The sequence below is a fragment of the Astatotilapia calliptera genome, chromosome 8 (genome assembly GCF_900246225.1).
Source record: "Astatotilapia calliptera chromosome 8, fAstCal1.2, whole genome shotgun sequence".
Lineage (NCBI taxonomy): Eukaryota > Metazoa > Chordata > Actinopteri > Cichliformes > Cichlidae > Astatotilapia > Astatotilapia calliptera.
In genome coordinates this window covers 19,285,186-19,310,684 of record NC_039309.1, presented here as the reverse complement: position 1 = coordinate 19,310,684, position 25,499 = coordinate 19,285,186, and the positions used below count along the sequence as shown (strand labels likewise).

Sequence of the window (25,499 nt, the reverse complement as noted above, 5' to 3'; positions counted from 1 at the left end):
CAAATCCAGAGAATCTAATCGTGACTGATTTCCACTGTTGTTTGTCTTTTTTCACTGACGTTTCATTGCATTTGAAGGCCTACCATATCATTACTGAGTGAGAAGTTACATGTGAGGCCTGATATATTTTTGGTGTGATGACGCCAACGGACGCACGCTTGTTTTGTAATCACACAGATATGTCACTCAATAACATTTTAGATTGCCAATGATTTTACACACAGTATGCTAAAATGCTAAGCTTCACCAGTCAATGTGTTCACCTTGTATTTTGTATTTTGCTGTTTTTTCTGTTGTTTTATAGCATCTTGCTGACATGAAATAAACCAGAAATGTTCCCAAAAGACTTCCAATTCACTTCCACCCCCTCCACAAACACTCTAAACACCTCCACAGGTCCTACACTTACAGTGCACTCACATTTATAGCCTCACTCAGCAAAGGACAAACAGCATCAATCTGACTGAATGAAAAGGTAAAAAATAATAATAACAGTAAAAAGTGATGAGTGGCTATAAAATGAGTATACATGAAAAGCCTGAGACACCTTAGTGGAATGAAATTTGGTTTTATGCAGCATAAATCCACACAACAGGATGAGTTTCCTGTGGACCCAGCGCTAATGCAACAAGCATTAAATGAAGTTAGGAAATGACAGAAGCTTTATAGCAATATGTCCTTGGATTTCTGGTTTCTGTGAGTCATCTATGACCTTGTGTCCTTACACACCACAGTGAGACAGACTGGATAATTGAGGGGGAAAAAGTCACCGAAATGCGTGTGATTTTAAAAAAAATTTTATACCTCGGCCAGAAAGACAGCTACGTTTGCAAGCTCTGCCAAAAACAAAATTATGGTTAATCACCAGCCAGATTTTAAAATGAACTGCCATCATTATCCGATTATATTACATAAGCTCTAGTTTTGGAAAGCTCAAAATGTTCATCAAATACTGGCAATAAAAACAGTCCCCTGATGTAGGAAAATGCTGCGAAAACAGTTCTTTGCAAAGGGATATATTCATCCAGTCCATATCTGAAATACAAGAAAACATTTGTTTAGAGGCAATGTGGAAAATTAAATTGAATTGTGACAAAAATGATCAAATATTATACTGAAAAAACTGAAAAATACAGCACCAGTCACTGTCTGATTGAAACATCAACACAAGTGGTTAAACATCACCTTTGAGACCAACTACGATAAAACTGAAACAGAAGAAGTAAAATAGAAGATTTATTTCTAGTGCACTTTTGACAGATAAAAAAGTGCTTGAAAATAAAACCAGAAATAAAAACAAAATAATAATATAGAACAACAAAATTATAGAAACGTCAATGGAGTCACAGGGATTTTTTTTCCTACTCCCATGAAATTATGAGCCTGCCAATGAGGAAAAATGTTTAGCTCCAGAAACATGAAACATTCATTCACAATTAAGAAAAAAGACGCTGGCACAGATCCAACACACACAAAGCATGTATGCAAAGGCTTTTTGCTGACAAACACGTTTGTTTTAACAGCAACTTGGCCATGAAGGCAATCGCATGGAACGAAAAGCACAGAAAGGTTCCTCCAGCAGCTGGGAGACAGCTGACCTACTTGACTGTAGACGGAAGTATTGACAGGAAACACAAACAGGCTGGGGTCAATAATTTTATGCTGACACTGCTATTTCCCCCCAAAAATATAGACTTGGAAAAATAACCTTTAAAGCAATCCCAGCCCTCATTTTGAGGCCCAATATAAATAATAAATCAGTTTCCTCTTAACCCATGAATAACAGAAGCAAAATTAAAAGTTAAGTTGAATAAAATAAGTTGATGCAGGAATAGAAACAACCTATATCAATAATATTATACAAGAACAGAGGACTCATGCCATCAAGCCCAGTTTTTTTTAAAGAAGTCTTTCTTCTCTTTGCTCACAAGGCTTTTACACCGTTTCTTTGTACCATTTTCTGACCAAAACACTTCTTTCTTAGCTTGATTTTCTTACTCAAGTGTCTTTTTCGTTTCCGTTGATCTCACATCAATCAGAGAAGATACGTTTTGAAAGCAGGCAATGTTTATTGAGGACCACAATGAGTACAATTCTGACATAAAAGCTGCTTTTGTTGATAATCTTCTTCTAACCGTGACGTTTTGTGGAAAAGCCAGCTGCTCATGACGCTTATGTCATCTGCTGACCCTAATGTGCTCCATGCGCTGTGGATTTATTGGAAGAACATGAAAAATCATAATGAGAAATCTGATATAAAGTATGCACTGAACAGAGACGGTGAGGCAGCCACTTTTTCAGAATGCTTTACAGATGATTTGAGCATGATGCATGAAAACAAAAACCATTGCAAATTATGCTCTTGAGCAGCAACGCTCGCCCAAGCTCCCTTCTAGTCTGCACACTGGCTTCAGGGCAATAGATTTACAGAACCTGTTCACATCTAAATCTGTGAACAGAATGTCATTACACATGCTTTCTTTAGTGAAATGTGATCCCAACATCTGAGATGCCAACAGAGATGTCCAAAGCTCTTCCTGTTAAAAGAGAGTTCTTCCTTTCCACTGTCACCAAGTGCTCACTCATGTGAGATCATCTTATTGTGGGTGTTTTCTCTCTAATTTTGAAGAGTCTTTACCTTTCAATATAAAGTGAGGCGACTGAATTGGTGCTATGTGAACAAAAGTTAAATGAATTGTTGGGCTTCGTAGCAGTGAGTTTAATCAAATTAACAGCTGTCTGTGTAGGTTCTTTGTCATCCAGGTCATGACAGTCTGGGCAAGAACTGCAGAAACCTCTTAGATGCAACAGTAACATCTTCAAAAATGTAAAGAAGTCCAGCTGCCTTCTTTTTGAGCTCAAGAAAATTAAACACTTCCAGCTGTACAAATCATTTCATCAGCTTCTTGAGGTTTTTTCCTCAACTGATATGATCAGTGCAGAGAGCAACTACAACAAAGACCACAAAGAGGAGCGTTCTTCATGTTTAGTTAAACCTCCCCCCAAAAGTGCCAGAATGTCAAACCACGAGTGTGGGCATGTTTCCAGACTTTGGCAGGAAGTTATCTATGATTTCATGTGACTAAGCAGCATGCATTCTAATGAAAAAAAATATAAAAACAACCAAAGCCAATGAAACTTTTAATGGCACTGTTAAATGAAAGAAGATGTCCAAGTCATCAAGTTATTGTTTTTTTGCATGGGTTTTAATAGAGGTGGATCTAAACATTTCACTGGCAGAAACAAACATTTGCATTTGGATTGAACTGACATTTGAATATGTATAAGCTAGTCACAAAAAAACAAGCACTCAGCATTACATACATCTTTCATTACACATAATTAGCATCTACTGCGTAGTTCCCTGAAAAATATACCAGAAATTAAAAAGCATTTTATCCCAGCATCTACATATCGTCTGTGTATCCTAAAGGGGACCTATTACTGCTTTGCTAGCTACAGGTGCTGTTACTCTGATGGGTGTTCATGTTAAAAGCATCAAGTTTCCAATGAGGTTAGCATCGGTGCAAGTAAGAAAAAGCGAGAATGCACTAAACACTCCATTTCAGGTACTTTTTTCCCAACTCTTTGCTCTGTATGATGTCAGAGAGTGCAAATATTGCAGGCACACAGGAAATTGGCACGTTTCCCTCAGAGAACGTATGAAATTAGGTGCCGCACCAAGGTTAGGTATTTTTAACTGTGAATCATATTCAGACATACTCTAGTAGAGTTGGTGAATAAAACTGTAAACGAGTATACAAAGGTCCCCTTTAAATGAGTGAAGCAGGACAGTGACACTGAGAAAGTGGTGATTTTATACATTTTATAAATGCTAAAAAATATAATAAAAATATAGTTTCTAAAAATTAATACAAGTTAAGTTTTCAAGTAATTAATGACAAGCTGAAATAAAAACTTTATTTTTGGATTATTAAAACATTTTCTACAACTTAAATCTTGCGCGACATGCTTCTGAAAACAAGCTCTAAAACAGGGGTGTCCAACGCCAGTCCTCAAAAGGTACTGTCCTGCAGCTTTTAGATGCATCCTTGTTCTGACACACCTGAATCAAATGAATGGCTTGTTATCAGGCCTTTGCCAAACTTGATAGTGTGCTGAAGAGGTAATCCAGTCATTTGATTCAGCTGTCTTTGAGTAGGGTTGCATGTAAAAGCTGCAGGACAGTAGCTCTGAAGGACTGGAGTTGGACACCCCGGCTCTAAAAATATGAACAGAATGGTGACATACCACTTATAAAACATAGTGATTACTGTTGCCGCTCCTATAGATTTCCACTTTTCCTTATTCTGCATTCTGTCATATCCATGCTGTTGCAATTGTGGATATTTATATTAAACATGGGCAAAGTTTCAAATAATGAGGCCAATGTGTGCACAAATAGCCCCTACAGAATTCTCCATACACCTGATGCAAACTCCTGTTTGTGAGGGATAGCCAATCAGAACAAAGTTAGCTTTGGGAGGGAAGGGGGGGGTATGGCTTGTCTATGACCAACGTTGAACTTGCGAGGTGGCAGAAGGGTCCAATGTAAACGAAATAATGATTATTATGAACTGAATCATGCAAAGCTACCCTACCACAATTTTGAATAACATATGGACTTGTCAGTGATATATTAATATTGAATAATGGTTCATTATTAACCAACACTGAACCAATGTTACTCAGTCTTCAGTGCCTACAACAATCTACACTAGCAATGTTTGGCAAGATGCACGTGTGCAGCTACTTTTCTCATTTGTGTATCAGTGAAATATTGAACAATTACATATTGTAAAAAAAGAGCACCCATGTAGGCTTTTAAGCTTTTTAAAAACCAGAGTGGATTTCACAGTACTTTTGCATTTACATAACAGTGACATGGCACATACCGACACAATACATGCAAAATAATGACAACCTAATAGAACAGTAATTTTGACTCCAAGTCACTGTCCTGTGTTTCTGTGTTCGCCAGTGCCCACGACTCAGGGTGTATTTTTGAGCTTTTTTGGGTGCAGCGGAGTGCCCTGTTGTGAATCACATCACACTGACTCACGAGTGCAACACGGTGGAGTTAAATATTGATAAGCCTTTTGCGATGAAGGCCACAGATAGACCACGCAGTGGCTCAGAAATCCATTTTGTCTGAATCTGAGAAACATCCAGAATGCAAACTGAGTCCATAACCGCCGAGGTCACTCAACACAATCTGTCCTTTCCACTTACCATGTATCGTTTTATGAACTCCTTTTGTTGTTCTCATTCAGTGAGATTGTTCAAAATCTGGTCGCCAACACAAATTCATACAAAGTGTCAGAGTGCCCCCTTGTGGTCGAGCAGGTGAACATCCTCTTCCAACAGACTGGATCAACAGTCTTCTTGTACAGCACTTCCATTCAACCTGAAACGTAAACTGCTCATCCCGCTTAAGCCTCCACACCCTACTTAGTGGAGAACAAGGATGCCAAGGCAACAGCAGCGAACCCCAGAACTTCCACTAACCCTGATGCCAGGCTGCTGTGGGGCTGAGCCGTGCAGGAGCTCCTCACTGCCTTTTGCTGTCCAGGATGGCCCTCCAATCATCTGACCATGACAGGAGTCTTCTCTGGGGGAGGCTGAGGGGCAGGTGCTTGTTGTGGCAGGCAGTGAACAGGATGTGCTCCCACGCTGGATTTGGCTCCACACCTGTCCAAGTCACAGAAATATAAACATTATTTAAGTAGCAGCTCCCTGTATTTAAGTGTGTGAAGGATATAAATTGTCCTGACAGACCATAGGAACACTGCAGCAGCTGCCTCATGAGGCAATCAAAGCACTGAAAATGGATGCAAATAATTATAACACCCACACCAAGTTTCACAAACATTATTATGCAAAAGTCCTCTTTGAAGATTTTGCTTTGTTCTTCATTTGTTCTTGTTCTTTCAGTGATTTAAAAATAATAGTTATCATCCCTGATCTGCTCAGATCAGTGAACTACTGTACTTTCCTACTGAATTAACTGCGGCAGCAATAATTTACACGACTCAAGCCGACTAACTTTGAGATCTACTCATAAGTTAAATACTCAGCATTTCAAGATGTTTTTTTTTATTCAGGCAAATGTGCACTCACAGCCAGCATCAGACATTAGTGTGTATCTGCACATTATTACGTAAAAAAATCTTTGCACTCTGGAACTCCGTTTGAAAAAATGACTAATGTACAAATGTGTTCTTTTGATAAAAAAAAAAAAGTAATGAAAAACTGACCGTCACACCAAAGCATGTGCACATTTGGAAAGCTGCAGCTGCTTTAGCATGATGGTTACAATTTGAATAAAAATGTAATCAGGTGTGAAAACATTTCATTCTAGCAATCTAATGCAATATTACTGCTGCTACCTTTAGCATGACAGGGGGCAAAGCATAAACTGTGTATAGACAATGAACAATGGCAACATAATGTTCATTCATCACTTTGTTTTGGAGTCTACATTTTATAGCACCAGTGTTGCCATGTTTTTGGCTTAGATTTAGACTCAGCTAACACTGGTTTCTTTACCAAGCTGCATCCTCCGACACCTGCTAATTTAAACACTACATCACAGACTAATAAAATGCTTGAATTTTACTAGATCTGGAATACAAACTTCTTGGATGGGCTGTTGCACACAACCATCATTATCTGTCACCTTTATGAAATATCCTCCAAAAGGCTACAGACAACTGCCTATGTTGGCCAACCAACTTGGCTTAGCCCCGGATTTTAAGTCCCAACAAAATCTAGATGGGTAAGTACAAATTTTTTCATGGTAAACTGATGAGAGAGCAGTGCGTGAGGTAAGCTGCAGGCACTGCTTTCACGGCTCGGAGATCAGTTATGATCTGCGCTTTGTGTGGAAACCCAGCTAGCATTATCAATGACCTTCAGTGGTATAGTCTCGGCTCACCTGTAAAAGTCAGCGCATGAAAACACCTGGGAAAGGATTTTAGGACTAGGAAAACAAGGAAGGACTGTCTTTTGAGGACATCAATGTTCACATTTTGGACGAAGAAAGGGTTTAAGAGAGGAATAAAGGAGGCCATCTAGACCCGCTGTAAACAGCTGTCATTGAACAGAGGCGGTGGCTTATGGCACCAGCCATCAGCCACATATGCTCCCGAGTTCTTTTCCCATGTGTTTCAACCACTCACACCTTGCCTTAGGTGACCTCAATCGCTCACATGACAGTGGGGTGGGGTAACGTCTAACAGAGGTTTCCTCTGTCATCTGTTGGCTCATATAATATCTCACATAACTAAGAGTGGGTTAACAATCCTCAAGACCACCTTTACTGGAAGAGTTCGCTACCAATTATTCTAGAACTGAAGAAGCTGCTTGGATGAGACGTGAAATGTCTTCAAAACCTAAAGAAGTCTAGTTGGCTTCTTTTCAGCTCTCAAGACTACCATTCTTTGTGTTCCCATATTCAAGTCCAGGAAGATTATCCTGGATCCAAATCCACCATCACTCATGCTTGCGTGGATTCTCTACAGGTACTTCAGCTTCAGACTAATTGGGGATTCTTAGTTGCCCATAGGTATGAATGTGAGTACAAATGGTTGTCTCTCTATGTTAGCCCTGAATCGGACTGGCGACCTGTCCAGTGCGTACTGTGTTTCTTTTCCTATGGCAGCAGGGAAAGACTTCCCTGAGACCTTGAACTGGACAAGTGGAGGAAGATGGATGGATGGATCAAATAACACTCCTTAACCTTGTTGTTTAGCATCTTGTTGTATCCTATTGTGCTGCTGATCTTCTCATAGGTCATTTAGGTGCTTTTTCAGTGGGCATTAGTGCGTTTTCCCCTCATTATTTGTTAGCATCTATCTTTATTTTTATGAACGACAACATGGCCTTGACTACCCAGAATGCACTGCGATTGCAGCGCTCTACTGAAATTTGCAAAATGAAATGAAGCAAGCTAAAAATAAGTAGTTTGAATGCTTTTTGTTTAGCTAAACTTATTGTTCAAAAATGTTGTTTTTATTTCATGAAAGCCATAGAGGCTAAACCGGAGCAGATCGCTTCACAGACCAAAAATAACCTAAAAAGATTGTTAGAGCATTAATATTAAAATAAAAGAATCATGATAAACACAAAAGTGCACCCACACAAAGTTCCACGGAGGCCTCACCTAGAATGTCGGGTTTGTCGTCTATCAGGAGGTCGCCGGTGATTAACGTCTTGTCTCGGGTTAGAATGACTTGTTCCAGGAAGTCACGGCCCAGATGCTTCTCCACCCAGGCATACTAGACAAAAACACACACACACACAGCAGATGAGATCTCATCAGCAAAGAGTGGAACACATTAATCATTTCCACAGAGAAATGGATATTTGTTATTGATTTGCAGTAGGCCTACCTTCTCATGTGGGCAGTGTTTGTAATGTTTTATAGGGCTGGTGCAAATAAAGACATCTGTGCTGCAGAAACAAAGGGAAACAAACAGACCAGAGTGGAAAAGTTACAAACACACAGTATTATGTTTACCTTCCAGCTGCTTAGGCCTGAACTTTTATGACAGGAATTCATGTGGGGAAGGTTCCCAGTAAACATGAAATCATGTGTATGGTGCATTACCCTGATGGGAGAACGTGCACATTCAGGCACTGGTGGCTAAAGAAAGCCATTCATTTTTAGCAGCAGAAGAAATGTAAGCGAAGTTCATAACTTTTGGTATTTTTAGATGTTATTCACGTGCATTCTCCTCTGAGAATAATCCCAGAAAAAAAAAAAAAAGTAGTCACAGTCTGTGTCACGCTGATTCAGATCACACTTATTAAAATATCATCAAAAACTACACGCGACCGTCCCCGAGTAAGACTCGGGGTGATGTGTTTTAAATCATTTATTAGAAAAAGGGGGAAAAAAAATACTGAAAATATCACAGCATGGGGCCATCTGAGTCGTGAGGCTGAGTGAACGGGAGAACAGCGTGGTGCTGGCGCGCACAAAGACAGGCTGTGTGGTGACACAACATGGAGGCCAGGTGTCTGTAACTGTCCCTATGGCCTGCTGCTGTCACTGACTGCAGAGCACAAATAGATCATACAGAGAAGACAGACAAACAGACCATCACATTCACTACTGATGCCAGGCCTAGGAGGCTGTACGGCAGCCTCGACGCTTGATGCCTTCAGGCACAGCCCTGAGTGGCAAGTTGTCTCTGTTTTGGCAGCGTTGAGGATCCAAAACACAATCACTGTTTTAATGTGTGTAAAAAATATATAAAATGTGCTCCAAACATAAATATCAAATTTACGTGTATGTTATAGAATCTAGTCTTGCTGGCTTTTGTGAGTGACTGGAATGAGCAACAGGGGCTTTCTGACTTGATTCATTTGGTCAGGTTCAGACAAAACAGAAAAAACCTCCATCAAAAGGAGGCGTTCACAATCTGTCTCAAAAATCACAGACAGAATAAAAGATGGATGTACAGTATTGTGCAAAAGTCTTGAGCCAATCCTAATTTGTATTTGGTTCCGTGGAAGCTAAAAAAAAGTGCAGTAAAGTCAGTTCAATCTTAGAAAAATGTCAAAGATTGCTCAGCTTAACAAGCATAAAACATTATTTTTTGTCACCAAAAGGTGATTGACAAAGAGCTATTAGCCAAAAACTTGCCTTATTTCAGCATGGTGTGGAGTGTGTTCTTAAGAATTTGAGGAAATTGAACAGGTGAATGAAAAAAGAAGAACAGGAGATGAACAGTATCTGAAAATCATATCTTTAAGAACTAGGGAAAAAAAGAATCAAGCAAAGAGCTGAAAACAGATCAGAGAGACGTATCTTGAGTTGATCTACTGTTCGATAAAGCCTTGTCAGAAATTGTGTCAGTGGAAGGATGACTGTCAAGAACCTGTGCTTAAGAAAGGGAAACAGAGAGAAAAGGCTGACGTATCCCAAACTACATAAGAAGTAGACTGAAAATCAGTGGCGACAGGTCTGATGGAGTGATGAATCCAAATTTCTTTTTTTTTTGTTCAGATCGTCAGTCTCTACAGCTGCCTATAAAACATGGTGGAGGCTCTGTCATGGTTTGGGGCTCTATTTTAACCAGTAAAGTTGGGGATGTTGTCAAAATTGGTGGAATTATGAACACAAAAAGCACACAACACTGGCTGTATTGAAGAACAAAGGCGGTCATACCAAATATTGACTTTCAAGCTCATTATATACTGTATACTGTTATATACTGTGATTCTTCCCTCAGCTCTCTTTAAGCGTTCCCTGTCTAACCCAACCCGTGGCATCCTTTTCTGTCACACCAACCCTCTACATGTCCTCCTTCACTACATTGATAAATCTTCTGTGTGTGTTCCCCTTTTCCTTCTGCCCAGTAGCTCAATTTTCACCGTTCTTTTGTTGCGGCACCCATTTCCCATTTTCATAGGAGAGTGTGAAGAAATGGTGGCGCATGGCTTTTACATAACACTGTCGCTTCTGGGCCTAAAAAGGACGCCAATGCCAAGTGTCTTAAACATGCTTTCTTTTTAATGACCATCAGGGGGGGATAGGTGCAGGTGTAAAGAAAACCTGGTCTTATAAAAGTCTATGGGAAAACAGCCCTCTGACCTGTCCCAGGTAAACACTTTGCTGATGTGTTTAGGAGCACAGTCACTCATTTCAGGCTTCCTGCCTCCCAGCTTTTCTTGTAAACTGGGCTGAGCAGGCCATTGTTGCTTTGCAGGGCTTTTGTATGAAAACAGAGCCTTAAAATGCAGCCAGCTAAATGTAGAGACTGTGGAGGAAGTCAGATAAAGTGAACTAAACAGGGTGAAACTGTGTGGAAAATGATAAACAAACCACAGAGCCTGGCATTATTTTGCAAAGTTAAATACATATTAACTCAGAACACCATTTCCCCCACCTCCCTTCTGATCAAAGTGCTACATGCAAATATCTAATCATGCACATTCTTCTCCCATTATGGTGATTTAAGCCACTTGTGATACAACAAGAACTCCTCTCAGTCTCTTTTGTGTATGTGAGATAAATGCACTGCAACTTCCAAGACCTACTCGTTCATCTCGGCCATCTCCTTGACCGCCTCCACTCCTCCTGGTAGCGGGTCCAAGTCTATGAAGAAACCTTTGGACTCCCAGATGCTGATAGCTTTTTCCTGGAGTTTAAAAAAAGGAAACAAAACACATGCATACAGCTTATCTGCAACCGTGTAAGTTAATCAGGTGCATGTACAGTATGTGTATCCACGTGAGTGTTCATGAGCCCTGAAGAAGTAAAGTCCAAAAGGCCAACTTCTGTGGACATGATTACAAGGTAGCACTTTGCTTCTTGCTTGGAGTAGGTGAATTAAGACACTGAAGGAAACACATAATCAAATGGAGTAGTGAGTGAACTGCTCAACACTTCACATTAAAGTGAACCACAAGGAAATCGAGGTTGAGTCATTCATCCACACAAACCAATTCAAGAATGCGCATCCATGGCTGTGTCTACACATGAAGCGGGGGTGACACCAGCCCCTTAAAAGTCCCCCAATCCTAATTAATGCTACTGAGCTAGAACGCTGTTAATCTCACAATCCCCAGAGCCATGGGATGAGAGCAAGGATAATGCCTGATTTAGACTTCTGCGGGAAATCTACACTGTAACTGTAAACTCCTATGCCATAACCTTCCATGCCATATAGTCTGACCCGACATGTAGTTACATTTCTCGGGTTACGTGGAAGGTTGTGGAGTACGATTAAACTATTTATTGTTTCTTTTTAACCAGAAACATTTAAAGGTATTTGCAGTTCCAGTTATACTATGATGTAGATTTGCCGCAGAAGTCTAAATCATGCACGAGACCAGTAGTAGACTGCAATGTAGTACATGTGATTATTCTGCTTCCACTGTAAAAATTCCAGCATTTAATGTCCATTCATATTATGCTACTTTCTTCTAATTTTCACTGTATTCTGGATGAAAATATTGCAATGCAATAGTCCAATACTTACTAAGAAGATTAGAAGGTACTGAAAAAGTGGGGCCATCTTTTGTTTTTTGTTTTTCAGAATTCTGACAAAAAAATCCATTTTTCCCAGTGGCCATAATCCTCTTCCATAAATACTCCTGTACCACCCTATTGAAAAGGTCCCAGTCCAGAGCAGTCAGAAACTTGACTGTTAACCATATGTAAATGAGACAGACAATCTTTTGAATTAAAACTTGTAAAAAATAAAAATAAAAAACCCAAATCGAGAAAGCCTAAGTTGAATTTCAGCCACTATATTTAGTGCTGCTGTCACTCACACAAAGGTCACTCCTCAGCTGCCCGTACTGCGTTGACACCCAAAACCCTCTCCTGTCCTCCAGGGTGATGTAGGGCTCCGTCGGGTACCTGGCCCGATACTTCTTCAGGAAACCCCCCTCGAAGTCCGCCAGGACTCCGTCCATGTCCACCAGGACCCGCAGTCTCTTCCCGGAACGAGAGATGAACGACATGTTTGCGCAAATCCTCTTAATGGGATCTCGGAGCAAGGTTTTCCCTCTTCCTAGTAGGCGTGTTGCACTAAGCAGCAACATTTTTCACGCCCTCGGTCTCTGCCCTCTCCAAACAGTCAGCAGAAACAGCTTGTAAAGTCGGCATGGGACTTACACAAACAAAAATAATTCCAGACACTGGAGCTAAACCCCTTTCAGTACTCGTTTTAGACACTGTTATTTGCCCCTTGTGAATTTTTGTCCAACTTTTCACATTCTGAGCGGCAGTTGAGCTAACAGACGCTGGCTAGCTGACAGGCTAGCACCACAGCAGCCGCAGCGGGCAGTTCAACTGTGACCTGCCTGTGGCGGTCACAGTTGCCGGGAGCTCTTTGTATCGTTTGTCAGTGTGTATTAGCCGGCCGGCATCCAAGGCATGCCTTTCTAAAATTCCACAGCATATGAGATAAACAACATATGCTGTTAGAGCTGTCTGAGGTGAAACGAGAAGTAAACAACTGGAGCTGCTGCACCAAAGGGAGAAGCGCTCAGCTGTAAGAACAAACTGTACTACGAGCCCGTGCGCAACAAAGATCTCACATGACCAAGATGGTTCACTCCTCGCTGTTTTCAGGAGCCATGTACAGTGAAAAATATAAAATTTTACAACAATACGAAGGTTTTACCACAACAATAATCATACACGCAACGTGTGTGATTATTTATTGGCTAAAGAACTGTCGTTAGTTAGGTTCATTGCAATTTATGCACAGTCATCTCTTTATGCCCAAATGTGACAGCTTATTCTGAATGATGGATAGGTAAAGGGGCAAAACATTTAGCATCAGACAGGGGAGCTTCCAGAGATCCATCACTTGTGCATGAAATACGTGTGTGTGTGTGTGTGTGTGTGTGTGTGTGTGTGTGTGTGTGTGTGTGTGTGTGTGTGTGTGTGTGTGTGTGTGTGTGAGAGAGAGAGAGAGAGAGAGAGAGAGAAGATGCTGGAGGCAGACCATCTAAGTCTAAGTCTAAGACCAAAACTTAACTTTAATTTAAATTTATTCAATTTTAAACAAAAACTTGATTCAAATCATATATACATTCAATCATATTTATCAATGTATCAATGTCATCATATTTTCGTTTCCCCAAAGGAGCAGCACTATAGTAGTCCTGTAAAAGTAGTTAGACAAGAGGTCTCACCATAAAACATCTACGTTAACCCCGGTATGTACGTCACTTCCTTTATTTCCGAGTCCTCAAAGAGAGAAGTTGAAGTCCATTTTTAAATAAACACACACTCGCGCAATATATATCTATATATAGATATATATAGATATATATCTATATATAGATAGATAGATATATAAAAGCAAGTGTGTTTCAATACTACCAGCAAATCTGGTAGCTGGCCCTTTAAGAATTCAACGGTCGGTTCTCTAAACCTCCTTGCGGTCTGTTCTGTTCTTACGATCTCGCGATAGCCTCACCTCAGTGGCGGCTGTGTGGCCCCCTGTCTTAGTCCGGACGGAGTTGTTTCTGACGTTTGAATGAAATACAGTGCAAATTACCTCCACGTTGGACCCAGGAAATAATGGCTTCAGCCTTGGAGCAGTTTGTGAACAATGTGCGGCAGCTTTCCGCTCAAGGTAGGGTTGATAAACTCATTAGAGTCTGAAGTATTAGCTAGTTAGCTAGCATATGCTATCCAATGCCTTGCCGATAGCTAGGCAGTCAAACTGGTCAGAGGCTTCTTTTTGCTTTATCATGTAAACACATCGCTAAAACGACCTTATGTCGCTGTAGTTCCTATGTAAACTACCACGAGAAGATGCGGTATTACACAAGGACCCGAAGGATAACTGCATAACGTGCATGTCATCAAACTAGATGTGAAAATTATACTTTTTGTTTTTGATCTAGAAAATAATTTCTGGGGACTGCCTACCGGTAGTCCCGCCCTAGCCTCATATAATTGGCTAGCGGACTGAATTGGCAAATATTATTGGCTCGAAGTCATCTGTCAATCCTGCTCGCATTACCTCTGTTGCAAGGCCTTGACAGGACACTTGGCCAGCCGATTTCAATTGAAATGCCCATCCGCAGCGCGGCGGTTATACACAGTTTTATGAGTCCGTGTGTCCTCTAGGTTTATAAAGAATAGCCTCTTTGGATTCGTAAACAAGAAAATTCCTATTTTATCCATAATTTGACCAATTAAACAACAAAGAAAATGTATCACTGTGCATTATTTCTCCTATCAACATACAACAACTTTACTGATAATAGTTGTAGTGGGGTTGTGGTCATACTGATTGTGTCTAGTCTTTGTAGCATTTCCAGCTAAGATTTTGTCCATGTGCCCTCCTTGTGTGCTTTGCAATGTAATAACAACCTTGTGAAATAGAGACCTGATGACATTAAATCTCAGCATAACAACCTGATTTTATTCTACATCTGGTGGGCTGGTGTCAAAAATATAATCTGCACCTAGACCTGCAAAACAAGTTACCTTAAGCCTTTAGAAAGCCTTTTTAAAAGGTCGGTACAAAAAGTTAAGTGTGGTTAAATTTCTCAATGTTGACCTCAATTTCCCTTCATCCCTCCAGGCCAGATGACTCAGCTATGTGAGTTGATCAACAAAAGTGGGGAGCTGCTGGCCAAAAATCTGTCCCACCTGGACACGGTGCTGGGGGCCCTGGACATCCAGGAGCACTCCCTAGGTGTGCTGGCTGTGCTGTAAGTTTCCACTATAACTTTCTTCTGTCTCAGTTACCACATGACAAGAAATTTTTCTCATAAAGTTTTTTTCCCCTCTAACTGGTCTATTATTATTATCAGTATTATTAATATTAATTTTTTTTATTAGTTTACATTTTGGTGTTTCACTGCACTCTGCTTTCGTTCTGCTGTTCTTGGCCAAGATATTCTCCTAATGTTGTGTCTATTGAAGGTCACGTTGTACTTTTTGTGTTGGTTGAGGAAGAGGCGGTAGTTCTTTAGAGGAAGTCTCTTGGAAACATGACAGAGCCAGCTCAGGATTTAGAGGAAAATGAGAGGAAAAGTTGACAGATAATAAGTTCCTGCATATAATGTTCTATTGAAAGGGAATAATCTCTCTCACTTCTTCAAATTGTTTCCTTTCTTTAAAATTTCCACACATTCTCTGCACTATAGCAAATCCTGCACAGACGTGACACTGCTAAAGGTTTTCTGTTGCCTTTACAACTGATAATAAATAACACAGAAATGAAAGCTATTATTTCCTGTTTACAAAATCAATCTCGCTTCTGCTTACCCAACATTGCGTCTGATCGATACATTTCCCTCCTTACTCAAAACTCAGCCCTTTAGCTCTAAATGATTTTTAAAAATTGGCAAACTAATGCTAAGTTTTGGCTAACCCCCCTTCCTTCCTTCCTTCTGCTTTTGCTCAAGATTTGTGAAGTTCTCCATGCCAAACATCCCTGACTTTGAGACGCTCTTCTCCCAAGTCCAGCTCTTCATCAGTACATGCAATGGGGAGCACATTAGATATGCAACAGACACTTGTAAGTCTCATTGTTCAGTGAACTTGTTTTGTGTCAAGTTTTTTTTTTTTTTCTTTTCAATTTGTTTTTGTGATTGTTAAGACAGAAGCATTTAGGTGTATGCGTTTCTAGCTGAGCTGTCATGAATCGCTACTTGTGTTCATATATTTTACACAAGGTTATATAAATTTTGTTGGTATCAGTCACAGCTTTGTATCAGTGGTTTGAAATCTGTTATGTGGATTTGTGGGATCTGGCAGAATCCACGTGGTTAATCATAACTCCTCTGTTTTCCTGCCACAGTTGCTGGTCTCTGCCACCAGTTGACAAACGCACTTGTAGAGCGGAAACAGGTAAGAATGTCTCTTTCTATCATTCTGAGCCTAATCCAACTAAGGCTACGTTCACACTGCAGGTCTTAATGCTCTATTCCGATTTTTTGATCAAATCCGTTTTTTTTTTTTTTTTTTGTCTGCTTGTTCACACTACAAATAAAATGTGACAGCCAACGCGCTCTAGTGTGAACCCTCAAAGCGGCCCGCATGCGCAAAAGAAGACCTCACACACAACGCGCTCTGTTTAGACCCAGACCACACAGTATTGTTTGACTGATGGCCTTAATATAAAGACTTTATTCGGACTTTACGTTTCCCAATTTTTTTTTAAGTTATAAAGTTATTTACATATGGCCTAATAATGATCCTTATTGCTGTTTTAGAAAGGAGCGGTGCTTCAAAGGATAGTTGCAGATTTCTGTCAGAATCTGCAGATTATACAGTACAAATAAAATATTCACGTTTCTCCAACGTTGTCTTCCCAACAGTTTCACTAACATCTACACTGGATGGCCAGGAAGCGTCCACGATGTCTTCTTGGGCGCTTCTCCGGCGCTGATAATAGGCGTCTGTCTTGTGTCAGTGATGTAAAAGACGGATTTAATGTGACATGACCGTTCAAACAGCAGTCCCTTTCTAAAACATCAGATATATATCGGATTCAGTACCACATACGAAAGTGACTCAGGTCAGGTTTGAAAATATCGGATTTGTGCTGTTCACACTGTCAGACCATGATCGGAAATGGGTCGCATAGGGTAAAAAAAAAAAGGTTGGATTTGATGCGCGTTTGCCTGCAGTGTGAACGTAGCCTAAATAGTGATGTCGTTTAGGCTTGACAAAAGTAGGGCTATGTTGTAAAAGTGAATGCTTAACAAAAAAAAAGAACACAATTGCATTTTTAAATTTTATTTTTTGTAAGAGAACTGTTAAGATTTGTTCATGATACATCTCCCTAGAAGAAAATGCCTTCTGCATTCTCTGTCCCTCTGTAGATTATGCAGTATGTAATCCTGTTGCACTTGTGCCAAGCAGTTTGTTTTCATTCAGCCCGTGCAGTCTTTAATATCAGCGGAAAGAACAAAAAGCAGGCAGGCTTTCTGTATTTCCTGGTGCTTCTGTAATTCTTGGTTTTACACTTCATGAGTCTGACTAGTTTTTGGCTTCAGAACTTTTGTCTTCTGCCAGAGGCCACATGTTTTTAAACAGTGTGTATTTATCTGCAGGCTGCTGATTTAGTGACATCCACACAATTGTATCTCTTGAAGCTAAAGGGGTTAGGGCCTTTCCTGTCAGCAGTTCATTTGATATCACTCACTCTACGCGCCACCATTGCCATACCCTCGTCAGCATTTCCTACTGAATTAGATTGTGTTTGTGGGATCGGGTGCTTTCTTAAGGAGTTGGTATAAGAGTAATCCTTTCTAGTTGTTTATCATTGCTCGGATGGGCGTGAAGTGAATGCAATAACAGTAGTCCTTGTTGTGGTTCTTAGCTTCAATGAACAAGCAACCTGTTGCTGGTGCTAGCTATAACCTACAAGAATTACCACCAGCAGCTACAGTTCATGAGGGTGGATGAGAGACTCTGGAGAGTAATATTAAGGACTGCCACAACAGTAAGCCAGGTTGCAGCCACTGAACACTCAAAATAATGGCGAGGAGACTGCCAGCAGACAAATGTATACTTGGGTGTTGATATATCTGGATGGCCAAATCAAGTCTGTGCGTGGGGAAACACTGCAAGTGTATTTATCCGCGCTCTCACAAGCAGCAGGAGAGTCACATGACCCTGCTGTCTAATACAGCACCCAACCCCCCAACCCCTAAACTTCCTTCCACCTGAATGATCATGTTAGTGTTTATCTCCTAAATGCTGTGTGGCCTACATAGTGTGTGTGTTGCATTTACCTTGCAGCTAAAACCAATTTCCCCCCTTTGGTCAGAATGAAATGAGTCAGTCACAATCATTTTTCATCACAGGGCTCACATGAGTCATTTCATCACTAAGACAGCACTGAGTTTCAGCACCACAGTGGAGCATGTTTTCCTTTCCCTTCTTGATCTAAATATTTTAGCGTGTTCTTCAGGCCCTGACTGTTTCCAGCACATTTGGGTGTCTCAGGACGACTTTCAGCTTAGTAACTCACAATTTCTCCTCTTCTGACAGCCATTGAGGGGTGTCGTGGTCCTAAAACAGGCAATAGACAAAATGCAGATGAACACAAACCAACTTACCTCAGTTCACGCAGACCTGTGTCAGGTAAGTTCTTAGCATCATCCCAGTTGTAATCCCAGCACATCTCCTTTTCCATATGCAGTCTAAGCCACTTGTTCACCTCTTATATGTTCTTCTGCAGCTGTGTTTGTTAGCAAAGTGCTTCAAGCCAGCCCTGCCCTTTTTGGAGGTGGACATGATGGACATCTGCAAGGAGAACGGAGCCTACGACGCAAAGCACTTTTTATGTTACTACTACTATGGTGGCATGATCTACACGGGCCTCAAAAATTTTGAAAGAGCACTGTATTTTTATGAACAGGTACTGTCTTTACAGTCTTTTTGTTGCCTCCTGAATTTAAACGTTCTTTGCGGCATCACTGCACATGCTTTTGTTTTTAATTTTCTGTGACAGGCAATAACCACTCCAGCCATGGCAGTGAGCCACATCATGTTGGAAGCCTATAAAAAATACATCCTGGTGTCACTTATTCTCCACGGCAAAGTGCAGCAGTTGCCCAAATACACTTCACAAATAGTAGGGAGGTTCATCAAGGTAAGGATGCATGACGTGTGGGTGATATTTTTTTCTTTTTAGAGGTGTAGCCAAGAAGTGTCATTTTCTAAAATCACCAAAAAGTAGTGATAATAATAATGTATTGATGCTCAGTAATGTATAGATTAACATTTAGGTTCATGCATGAAGAATCAGTGATACAGATCGACAGACTGGCTGTTAAAATGTTGTTTTTTTGCCTGCTAGGCTGAGTCTCAGTGGGAGGGTGAGCCATTCATTCTGTTAGCTAGAATGTGGAAAAGTTATTAAGCTGAATTTGATGAAACGTTATAGAAAAGTGGAGCTCGGGCAAAGGAAGAACTCACCAACATTTGTCTTTAAAGTTAAGATAAGAGCATCAGCGTTGGTGTAGGCATCAGGGGTAGGATGTGAATGCACTTCAATTATTGGTTTACACTAATTGGAAAGTAAACACCTCTGAGCACCTAAAAGACTCAAAGATGAATCGTTACTTGGACAGAGTCAAAAGCACTGATTTCAATCAGATTTGATAAAAATACCATCACACACGAGGTGAACACAAAGGCTCACCTGTCATTTTGCCTTTTATGTATCAGACAGCTGCTCACACAGAAAGTTTTTTGTTTTTCCTTCTTCTCCCACACTGTGCAGCGCTGCTTTGTAGCCTCACGGCTCACTCACTTAACTGAACGCAGCAGAACAGAGAGTCTGTAAAAGCAAGCAGATCAAGATGTCAGTGTCACGCAGTAGCAATTTTCTTTATTTTCTTTATTTTTTTGTAAATCAAAAATTCACTGTGGGCTTTGAAAAGCAGCAAAATCTGCTCACAAAGTTTCTAAGTTTCAACAACAACTAATATTTGGAACAGTTGAATATTTATGTGCAGCTGTAGTGTGAGCCCATCAGGAAAAGCCACTTATTTATTTTGCTGCTACTGAGCTATCCGTCCATAATTGCGTTTGCTTTTTTCCTTTTTTTTCTTTTTTGTGCCTCAGCCCTTGAGTAACGCATACCACGAGTTGGCTCAGGTTTACACCACCAACAACCCGGCCGAGCTGCGCAGCCTGGTCAACAAACACAGCGAGACCTTCACACGAGACAACAACACAGGCCTGGTCAAACAGTGCCTCTCCTCTCTCTACAAGAAGAATATCCAGAGGCTAACAAAGGTGAGCTGTGTGTGTGTGTTTTCTATGTGATGTGTGATATTAACACACTCCCGATGCCTTCAAGAGATAAGCTTCACTGGGTAGCTTGTGCGACTTTACTTTAGGAAATATTCTGTTGTAAGAAGAGAGACGTCAAGAACGTAGAAATGTCTCTGTCGTCTCAAATCATCTGTGGCGCAGTTCATTAGAGGTCACGATAATCAAAATGAAAGGAAACACAGCCAAAACATGGGTGTGCCAAGACAGATGCTGACATCTGATAACTGGCTGTTGGCCCATCTTTGCTAAAACGACTAACAACAATGACTCTTGAGCTTTCAGTTTCCACCTGTTGGGTCATCTTGTTCACATTACCAAGAAGACTGAAGTTAGAGGGGCTGTGTGACCCATAAAACTTGAGTTTCACACTCCATACAGCCTATAGGTTAAATCCAGGCCCAGTGCTGTCTGGATATCACTTTAGGTTATCTTTTAGGTTCATGTTGCACATGCCAGCTCAAACAGACAGGCACAAATCCAAAGCACCAGCTAGCCAGACAATCCAGAGTACTGAGAGCTTCTTTACTGAGGTTAAAGAGACGTTCGTTGAGTTGTCAAGGGATTTATTTGAAACAAACTGGAGTTTAGATGGCGGGTTTTTGCCCATTCACTAGATCTGATATCGGTTTTTCCTCTGTGCGAACCCCACAGACCTTCCTGACACTGTCTTTGCAAGACATGGCGAGTCGAGTGCAGCTTTCAGGCCCGCAGGAAGCAGAGAAATACGTCTTACACATGGTGAGTTCTCCAGAGAGACCAAAGCACAAAAAATACAATCCAGTTGATGCTGATAGAAATCACGATATCCAACTTTACGTGTTTGTGAAATGGTTTGATATTTTTTTTAGCTATAGATGTATTACACAAGTCTTTTATCTGTTGTGTTGGACCGTTTTGGACTTGAAGGCCTTAACGACCATATAACAATAGTCTTTACACTGGATTTTCTGCATTCCCTCTTGTTTTCTTCTTTGCAGATTGAAGATGGTGAGATCTATGCTAGCATTAACCAAAAAGATGGTATGGTCTGCTTCCATGACAACCCTGAAAAATACAACAACCCAGCAATGCTCCACAAAATTGACCAAGAGGTGTGGAGGCTCAGATCTGTGTTCACTGTTCTTGTGCTTTGCATGGATTGTTTGCAGTTGCAATACACAAATCCTGCATGAATTTTTGAAAATGAGCACGTGTCTTTTTTTTCCTCTCTTTTCAGATGTTGAAATGTATACAGCTGGATGAGAAACTAAAGTCTATGGATCAGGAAATCACAGTAAACCCACAATTTGTGCAGAAGGTGAGGGGGGGCTCCAGCAGCACTGGAGTTGCTTTTTCTTATTTTGGCTTATGTGTGTATTTTTGGTAGAATGAGCCAGACTAAAGATGTTCTCCTGTCGGCGTGTATGTTGTCCAAAAAGTTCAAATTTTAAACTTTTTATTGAAGCAGAGGATAAGATGCTTAGAGGTTTAGAAACAGTGTGATCACTGTTTGTAGCACATGTGGCATGCCTGAGCAGATTGTGTTGCCAAGTCACATGGTGTCTTCAGTCACTGTTTCATGAAATCCATTGCTGGGCGTTTGATAAACACTGACTCTGTAATTCTCCCTTTTCAGTGTAACTGACATGCCGCTTGTTATGCAATATGCGATCATAAGGTTTCGCATTTCCATCCATAAAAACCAAAAACTATACCTGATTCAAATTATAGATCTCTCCCTTCAAGAACATTTCCAACTGTGCAAGTCAGAAAACAGTCCTAGCCTGGTTCTTCTTTTTCCCTTTTTAAAGATTGCCCCCTGGACGTCCTGTTTTGACCGCTTGCCCTTGTGTGTCTACATTTACACTATGGTGCTAAAACTTGCACAAATTTGCACATTGGCTTCCGTTTCAAACTAACCCAACCTTCCTTATGGAGGGTGGCGAGCCTTTGGCTGTAGACAAAAACCAAGACGCTGTTTTGGATGAAGAATCTGATCCAAGCTTATCAGGTCGGGAATGTGACCACAAGAATGCTTTCACTTTTAGTTTTTTGGGCCGTTTGTGGGGTCGTTCACCCTAAACTCAGGTGTAGGAGGCTTTCCCAGCTATAACAGCGTGAGAATTATTTTTCTTAACCAAATATTTATTAGTCCTTTATTTATCCAGGTAAAAAATCTCATTGAAATTAAAAATCTCATTTTCAAGAGAGACTTGGCATCATGGCAACAAAAGTCAAAATATACATACCACATAAGTATATAACATTTAGCAGCAGCGTACAAAGAACAATAATGTGCACGATTTCCATAGCCAGTAATAAAACGTAAAGCACAATGGTACACAGTATCCAACCTCTTTAGGTAGTGGGCAGGTGCATTCATAAAAAGCAGGTCACCATAATCCAATAAAGGTAAAAAAGTTGCATGAATCAAGTGTTTTCTCACTTGGAGGGAGAAACAGGATTGATTTCTAAAAAAGTAACCTAGTTTTAGTTTTAACTTCGACACAAGCCTTTGAATTTGAGTTTTAAATGACAAATTCTGATCTATAATGATCCCTAGATACTTGTAAGATGTGACCATTTCAATTTCAGTTCCTTGAATTGTTGTAATCTTAGGAGATGTAGCTAACAACTTTTTGCCATTTGATGATAACACGAACTTGTATTTCTCTGGATTTAACACCAACTTAAGTTGGGTTAAATGGGACTGAAAATGATCAAAGGCAGACTGCAGAAATTGCAGGGTTTGTGCTACTTAAGGGGATGAACAATAAATAATTGTATCATCTGCATAAAGATGAAATGCTGCATTTGACAAATTATCACAAAGGTTGTTTATGTAAAGAGAAAATAGCAATGGCCCTAATATGGAGCCCTGCGGAACTCCTTTGGATACTGAGAGAAAAGAGGAAGAAGACCCAGCAGCATGGACACACTGTTTTCTTGCTGACAAGTAATTTGAAAACCAACTTACAGCATTTACAGATAGACTAAACAATATTGGTCTATTTAATAAAATATAGCATGGTCAACTGTATCAAAAGCCTTTGACAAGTCAAGAAAAGGAGCAGCACAGTATTTTTTGCAGTCCATTGAATCAACAATGTCATTAACCACTTTAATAGCAGCAGTCAGGCTCACTTTCTATCAAATTGTGAACCATTGTGCTAATAAAACACAAATTAATTTGTCAAATCTGGCTAAAGTTAATAGCAACCTGCCTTCCTTGCAGGCCTGCGTGGTTTTATATCAGTTTAATCTTACATATGACATACAAACGCTTATTTTCTACAGAAGCTAAATGGTTTGCACAGCTGTCTTCTTGCTTATAGTTCACCTCGTTTGTTTACACCTTTCCATCATTGAGAGGCGCTGCCTGGGCTAGTCGTACATTGTGACTCATTTTGTAATTTTGGCTGTAAATTTACTAAATAATTCTCAGCTTTCAAGAACTATTTGAATTTTCTCTCTGGTCCACAATGGTTGAGAACCAACAATAATGTGAAGTGCACATGGTAACATCTGCCTGTTCAGACAGTAGTACCTGGTGAATACTTTTATGCTGCCACAATACACCAGATATTGCTGTAAAGCTCGTCTTCCCTTCCTTCCAAAACAGTATTCAATTTTGTCTCAAGAACAAACGGTGATGGAGCTATCGACATTTAAAGTTAAGTGGCTTGGATTTTCAGTGCCAACAAACAAGGACAGCAACTTTTAAACGACCAGTCAAGTAGCTGCACACTTCCTTATTGTATATATCAGACCTTCCCAAAGTGTGGGGCCCGCCCCCTAGGGGAGGCGCGTTATGAAAAGGGGGAGAAAAAACCAAAACGCTTGGACACGGCTAGCACAGGGCCGCCACAGAAACACAAAGCAGGGAATGAAGCATAGTTGAATATGTTTCCAAACCAACTTCATTCTAAGCCGAACATTTTTCTGGTAAAACAAAGGGGGCCCAGCAAAAAATGTTTGGGAACCACTGGTATATATCAACACAAACTGGGGAAAAAGTCTAAGGAGTTAGTTCCCAGAATGGCAATACGCCCTACCATCAAGTAATATTGGGCATTGAGACCTGAACAAAACAATCACTCATTGTTGGTGGAAGTGCAGCAGAAACTGGTTTGCAGCAGTGGCTCCGCCTGATGTGTTCAGATAACAGTTTTGATGTTTTGTGTTGTTTTTGTTTTTTGTTTCCCCTTCAGAGTATGGGATCGCAGGAGGATGATGTCGGTAGCAAAACGTCTAGTTATTCCTGAGGGGCCTTGGATGGGGAGAGAACGCTGCAGCCACCCAACACGTTCTTCCCAGGATGAGTTGGATTTTTTTAAAAGAGGAAAAACAAACATTCTATCTCACATAAGGACATTGGTCAAGGAAAATCTAATTGTGTGGAATGATGATAAATTTGGTTATTCTTACTTCACAGTGTCTTAAGGATAACGTGAGATCCTTACAGAAAAAGGAGGAAAAAAAGAAAAAAAATTACAATTTTGTCAGTGTTTTATTTATCAATGTTCAGGTTGAAGCGCCACTGCTACATTAACAGAAATCACAATAATAAAAACTGGACTTATTTGTTCCAAACGTATGTGAAAAATCTCACTGTTTGTTTTGGTTCTGCTGCATGATGGCCGTGACTTTGAGGGCATTACGTACAAGGTCAAACATCTAAAATTGATGAAGAATGAATCTGATAAAATTCTGCATTTGTAAAGACTGCAAGCGATCGTTTCCCTCTCACTCCTGCCGGTTAGAATGTAGATATCATCAATAGTGAATCTGTACACATGGACATGCCCTTGACCAAAACTCGGCACAATGGAGGAGTCGTTCACAATCTGGTGCACTGTTTTGTTTTTCTTTTGTTTTGTTTTTCTTTTGTTTAGGGTTTTTGTTGTTGTTTTGGTTTTTTTTAGGTCGGATCCACTAGAGGTCGCTAGAGCACTGTACAGAAAACCGATTTGACAGCTTGTTATTACAAGAGGTGAAGTCAACAGATGAAACCAAACTGTCATGTAATTTTGGGAGCTTGAGCTTGGCGATTGTGGATCTGTTAATAATAAATTGTTTAAGAATATAGTTCTGGGTTTCATGCCTTTATGGAAAGATTCTCTTCGACACGGGCCCTCGTCTTTACGGTGTGTTTCAATTCTCATCCATTCATGGACTGTCACTTTTTTTTTCTTTTTTCTTTTTTGTAATTGTTACGCTGAAGCTAATTTTC

General features: G+C 40.4%; 2 protein-coding genes across 2 annotated transcripts; one reads left to right on the top strand and one right to left on the bottom strand.

Annotated features, from left to right (window-relative positions):
- Positions 1–4,169: 4,169 nt before the first annotated feature.
- On the bottom strand, positions 4,170–13,096 carry nt5m (5',3'-nucleotidase, mitochondrial). The gene is made up of 5 exons (XM_026177311.1): positions 12,289–13,096; positions 11,050–11,150; positions 8,394–8,454; positions 8,165–8,279; positions 4,170–5,691 (listed from the first exon to the last, which is right to left on the bottom strand). Exons 1-5 carry the CDS (start codon positions 12,559–12,561, stop codon positions 5,552–5,554), a joined length of 690 nt encoding a protein of 229 aa, XP_026033096.1. The 5' UTR covers positions 12,562–13,096; the 3' UTR covers positions 4,170–5,551.
- Positions 13,097–13,830: 734 nt separating this feature from the next.
- Positions 13,831–25,354, top strand: cops3 (COP9 signalosome subunit 3). The gene is made up of 12 exons (XM_026177310.1): positions 13,831–14,108; positions 15,069–15,198; positions 15,898–16,010; positions 16,293–16,342; positions 18,494–18,586; positions 18,684–18,863; positions 18,957–19,097; positions 20,075–20,248; positions 20,939–21,025; positions 21,265–21,378; positions 21,504–21,584; positions 24,478–25,354. Exons 1-12 carry the CDS (start codon positions 14,054–14,056, stop codon positions 24,529–24,531), a joined length of 1,272 nt encoding a protein of 423 aa, XP_026033095.1. The 5' UTR covers positions 13,831–14,053; the 3' UTR covers positions 24,532–25,354.
- The last annotated feature ends 145 nt before the right edge of the window (positions 25,355–25,499 follow it).